This window comes from Atta cephalotes, assembly GCF_000143395.1.
Source record: "Atta cephalotes unplaced genomic scaffold scaffold00034, whole genome shotgun sequence".
In the NCBI taxonomy this organism is placed as follows: domain Eukaryota; kingdom Metazoa; phylum Arthropoda; class Insecta; order Hymenoptera; family Formicidae; genus Atta; species Atta cephalotes.
Window position 1 is genome coordinate 2574729 of NW_012130098.1, and position 6285 is coordinate 2581013.

The window sequence follows — 6285 nt, forward strand, 5'->3', positions numbered from 1 at the left end:
TAATTAATATTACTATAATAGTTATACTAATAAACTAATAATAGAAGTAAGAAAAGAACAAACAAGAAGACTATAGTATTAGTAATAGTAAAGAACTACTTCTCTCTCTCTCTCTCTCTCTCTCTCTCTCTCTCTCTCTCTTTCTCTCTCACGATTTTTTTTAATTAATTCCCTATGTTTTTAATGAAATATCAAAGCATCGAAAAGCAATGTAAAATTTAACTTGTAAAAGAGAGCACTTTAATGATAATTAGATCACTCGAGTTTTACTTTGCAATTCATTCGCATTGTATTTCGCGAAAATATCTAGGTCGTATGCAAATGAGATATACCAAGTTGATTATGAGCCTTGGACTTTAAAGATGCACGAAACATTTGAATGACTCGATTGCAACTCTAATGAGATACTTGACCTGGCGCTGCGCACACGTATGATTTATTTCCGCAATATTCGAAACGTCAGCAATATTCACTACTTATACATCTTAATGGAGCATAAGATCCATTTGATATTCAACGAAGCAAGCTCTGGATGGTTGATTCAGACATTCTCTTTTGACTTGTCTTCTTTTATATAAAAAATAAACTTTAAAATTAATACGTTTGCTTACTAGCGTAAGGTTGTTGAACACATAAAAACTCGTCTCGTTTCAAGTTTGAAAAATCTAAACTTTAACCGTTCGGAGCTGATGCCAAAATTTATAACATATTTACCGATACTGAATCTGCAAGACTTTAGTAAGGTTTTAATTTATGTAAAAAAATATTAATTGATTTCAAGAAACTAACATGGCATGGCTCGTATACAAAAAAGAATAAATAACTAACAACAAGTACATTTCAAGAATAATCTAAATTTGCAAAATAACATAAAAAAAATTGATTTGTTGTTGAATTTCTTTTTTGGCAAAAAAGAATTTAGAGTTGAGTAGGTCTAATAGACTTAATTATAAATCAGCTTTGGAGAATTAAACTATTTCAATATAATCATTTTGCGTTAAAAATTAAGAATCAAAATTAAAATCATCGTTCATCGGATTTCGTTCATTCATTCATCAACATTTCGAATTCAATCGTAAAAGAAACGTGTCGACTTTCGAATGCTATTTGTCACAAAATCGAGAAGTCGTTCAATGTTGGAATCCGTTGTAAGCCATTTCAAAGCGTCATAAAAATTTGTCGTCAGCTTGCCGCAGCGATATTCCAGATCGGCTGACGAGTTATACGGGATATCGTAAAGGCATTTTCCTCCGGCGAACAGTAGTGCCGTGAAAATCCCAATACTATCGGTGATGTTCTGAAAGATCCCGCACTGTATATCGTGCGCAACCTCAAGCTCTCTAGCCAGAAATCGCAGAAATAGTCCGGGCAAGTTAGAAACTCGCCGCGTTTCGACTTCCGTGCAGCGCGGCGGCGTAGATGTAGTGTGTGCGCGCATTCCCGCCCAATAAATTAATCACGAAACTTTCGCAATGTGGAAGTCCGCCGCAAACTAATTTGTTGGCCGGCTCGGAAAGTACACGCGCGTATCCCCCAAGTGTATGTATTATACGAGCTTCGCGCGGACCAAGAAGTATAATGGGCACGGATGGGCGCGCACGTGCGCGGGTCCGGCGCATAATCATTGCATTTATATTCACTCACCATCGATATTAGACGAGGATTGATCCACGCCTGCTGCATGTTATCGTCGAGGTACCGTTTCGCAATCCGGGCAATGTTCTCTTGCGGCTCTTTCTTCGACACAGCCGATACAGTGGGCGGGACGACAACGTTGGCATTGTTCCTGAGACAGAAATTGAAGACAGGATTAACATGAGCATCGATCAAGCCTGGATTCGTGAACACCTCGTAGAAAGCGAGCGCCGATTATTACTGTGTTGCACGATAATTGGGACGTTCGAAGCGGCGAAAGATATTTTCGACCGATGATTCGAGTAGGCAGAACCCGAAGATCGAACACAAAGATGAATATGTAGCCTTGACTAGACACATGGTGTGCCCTTAAGAAATTATAGCAAGTCAAATCAAAATCTTACATAAATATAAGAATTGGTATAACAATTTTTTTTTAATAAGTAGAGTTAAAATATTCAATTTTTCGTCTAACTTACAAAGGATAAAATAAATACATCTTTACTTATTAATTACAGCGCCGTTATCCTTAATTTCCTTATATATTTGTTATATCTGTTATATTTATTTCATTTTTTTTAATATTGTATTATCTAATATAATCATATTTTTATAAATCAATAAAAGTACCTAGTACTAATTTATGAGACCATAATACCACAATTTGTCGATTTTATGTGGCCGTCACTTTAGAAAATAGGCGGTCCATGATTATAATCGTAGTTGGCATGTAGTTTGTAAGAACATTCGGTGAACGATGACAGGTCACTTGTGCACGCATGAAATTCTTAGTATGTGTAGAATAACTTCAAAGTCGAAGCACGTGTCTCTTCCTGAGAAAAGAACATTCGTGTACTACTGAAACGAGGTCTCCGATTTGCTTAAAGTACATCAAAACGTGCCTGAATTTTATATCATCGTAACACGTGCAACATATTCTTCTATCGATGCAACGTATTTGCAGTAATAATGGTAATGAATAGGATGTCAAGTCAACTTGACTAAATTTCACATCTTGAGTTTTCTACTGTTAAGATTATATTACAGTTGACTGTTGATCATCATTATTGTTAAACGTGAAATTTGCCTTTTCCTTCATATTATTTTATCAAAGATGGTTCTAAATGAAGCCGAAACGTTCGAGGAACTTATGATATATTTTTTACTAATTAATTTTTTTACTAATTAATATAATAAATTAATAACGGATACAAGAATGAAGACGTTACTTTGTTTATAGTTTTTTCAAAACACGCGTTGAACATTCTGTGTACAAGCGTAAATAATTGCGCGATTATCGACAGAGAAAATGTTCGTGTGAATCAATATAGAGAAAGAAGATTTGACAAAAGATACATTACTTCTAGATTAGCTTGAAACGAGCAATTTGTGATTAGCTCTAATTAACTTATGTTTAATGCTGCCATAAATAATTTTAAAATGTCATTTTCTTTCTTTTCTTCTGAATAATTTTATATTTTTTACTTGTGTTATTTTTCTTACGAAAGTGTGACTTTCTATATATTATACTACGCTTATGATGCTTTCTATTTTAATTTTATAAAAGCTCGACAAATGTACCTGTGAAATTAAAATTGTCCATTACACCAAATGTATACAATAAAAAATGCAAAATAATTTGTTAAAACGCTTGAAACATATTTGCGAAAATAAAAATTACACTTTTGTCAAGAATATAATTGTATGCATAAAATTATTGTAAATTGTTCTATCAAATGTATACAATATTTGAATACATAATAAAATCCCTTATAAATTTTATATCTTAAAGGTGTATGTGTCACATTCAAAGTATATTACCAAAAATATAAAAGTTTCATAGATTGTTCTATTATTACATCTAAATATTTGTGTAAAATTTGATCAATTCTCAATTCTCTTATCGATTTAAAAGTTATTTAATTGTTCTGTTAGTCTTGATTCTTAAAATCCCTACATAAAACCTTTATAAGCTCAATTATTTGTTTGCTTTGCTTTTTACAATTTGTTTTAAAACATTTTAAAATTTATTGGCTGATACTGGTTTTCTAACTGATTCTTTGATTAATATTTTTAGCCGATATTATACAGTCGAAACATCCAATTCTTGTTTTCATAAGCATAAAATTACTTGTTGTAAAAATTAAGACAATGAGGTAACGATTTTTTTATTGATTGTATAACAATCAAGGATGTATATATACATCATTAACCAATACACCAATATGTTGGTTGCATATGTTAATTTAACTTATGAGCTATTTAGCAGTTTATCTTAACTTTTATTATAGGAACTTAAATGTTGAACAGTTGATTCATTTATTTCTCACTGGCAAAGAAATCGCTCGGTAGCGACATAAATTAAAATACAAGTTATTATGCTTAGAATCGATCGACAGCACTTAAATCTGTGTAATGACGGACTGCATAGCGTTAAATGCTATTATTTAATAGGTTGACTGAGTTATTAATATGAACGACATTTGATGGAGAATAGCAGTTGATAGCAGTCTAAACGCAGAATGGGTGATGCGGGCAATGTGTATAGGGCATTGTGGGGCAGGAGGCCACGAAATTAACGGTCTCCTGTGCCGTACGGCGATGTATCAAACCGAATCTATTGTGCAAACGCCATACCATTGCCACCGTCACTGGCCATCACCGGCCGCCAGATTGCACGTTGCACGATGTAGAAACAGCTTGGAATGAGAAGGAGAGGTCGATACGATACGTATCTCTCCGGCTGCGCGAAGGATCATTATAACATTGCAGCCGCAACTGTCTACCGACGTCTTGATTGGATTAACGTAATGATATTCAGTGTGCCCAAAAAACATTCCCGTGTTTTAATAAAAGTGTGGATCATTAATTTTCTACAAACGAGTACTTAAAATCGCCACTAACAACGAGCAGATGAAATTATTTATTGATCTATACACGTATAAAGACTGCATTTGCAGATTACTTTTAGTCATATTTAATTAAAAATGAATAAAAAATATGTAAACATTTTAAATATTTTGTTTTTGATCAAATATTTTCAGAATGAAAGTTTAAATACAGTTTATATATTTTAGCATAGAGAATGTTTGTTCATTAAATGTTTGGTTAATTAAGTTTTTGTAAAAGTTTGTGCAAAAAAAATAGAAAGAAAATATAAAATTAGTAAATTTTCATACTTTTAAAATTTAGGAAAAATATAGACGAGTATAGTCATAAAGGAATTTCCTAATAATTTCTTACGGCTATAAGATGCTATTATTCACAACGCATGCATTCTAATGACGCGGAGCGCACTTCGATGTAGTCAGACAGTGACTGAATTCCCCATCGTGCGTTCACAATTATCCCATTAATTCCCAGATGGGTTACGCTGCGTGCAGATTTTTAATTCGCGACGTCTTCGAGGCTTACGCGCATCCCGTATGCGGCATTGCTTCATGTAGAATTAATTATCCGCCTTTCTCGCGGAAGGTTGTACCAAAATTTACGTCCGCCGTTCGTTTCTGCCAGGGTTGACTCGAGGAAGAGCTTGGCAGAATATTCGATCTACGCCACATTTTCTAGACAATCTCACATTTGGGCGTTTCTTTTTTAACTGAAATCGCAATTTTCTCATAAAACAAATTAATACAAAATTAGAGTAGGGTTAATAATAATTTAGTGCGGACGACATTTGATAATGATAATATATTTACTAATGATTATAGTTATAAATAATATATGAAACATTCAAACTATTTACTAGAATGTTAAAACTTACAGCCTTGTCATCAACATTTAAGCATTTCACATTACCTTAACTCTCAGTATAGTTAGTATACACGACTAGGTCATTCGGGTGCCTCATGCACATTTCTTTTCTTTGATAAACTAGGACTCTCAAATAATTAGTTATAATATTTATATACATTATTTTGTAATATTTATATACATTATATACATTATTTATATACATTATTTTTAAATATACAACCTTACAAATATACTTTCTGAAAATGTTAAAGTATATGCAAAAAATAATTTTTGTATGTTTGTTAAAATGATGAAAAATAAATCTGGAACATGAATGACTCATCAAGTAAAGTAGGAAACCGAAAAATCATCGCGTGTATACTAAGAGTTAATTCAACAAAATTATTGTCAAATTCATATCTAGCTTTTACTTCAGCAAAACCGCTTTTTTCCGTGTATAATTAATTGTGCACTGATATCCGCGCTAAATTAGAATAGAGTTAATAAAGATTTATTTCAATTTGAAAAGTCTCTACTTGTTCATTTTTAAAACAAATTAAAATAATTATAAAAATAATTTACTTTCTAACAATGTTTTATATCCTTTCATTAAATCCAATTAAAATCTAAGAACCATGCTTCTATAAAGAAAACTTTTGTAAAAAAAACGACTAGTGCTTTACACGCGCATAAAAAATAATATTCACATTTGAAATATCATATGTGTGTTTTCTTTCATTGTTATTATAACAGTAAATTGTTATTACATCTAACCGTGTCTATTTTTTCTCGGGGATCACGCTATCCTCCCACTGCTTCTATTTTCAACAGATCCATAAAGCGCGGTTCCGCGCGTACAATGCACGCCTATGAATAATCGCGTAATCGTGTGTGTGTGTGTGTGTGTGTGTGTGC

General features: G+C 32.6%; 1 protein-coding gene across 1 annotated transcript in view; it reads right to left on the reverse strand.

The window, feature by feature from the left end:
• Positions 1-1995, reverse strand: part of LOC105621582 — a 41526-nt gene extending 39531 nt beyond the window's left edge. The window contains exons 1-2 of the mRNA XM_012203052.1: positions 1877-1995; positions 1645-1786 (exon numbers count right to left, since the gene is read on the reverse strand). Coding sequence (XP_012058442.1) covers positions 1645-1786; positions 1877-1995 — 261 coding nt within the window. The remainder of the gene's footprint in view (positions 1-1644; positions 1787-1876) is intronic.
• Positions 1996-6285: the final 4290 nt, after the last annotated feature.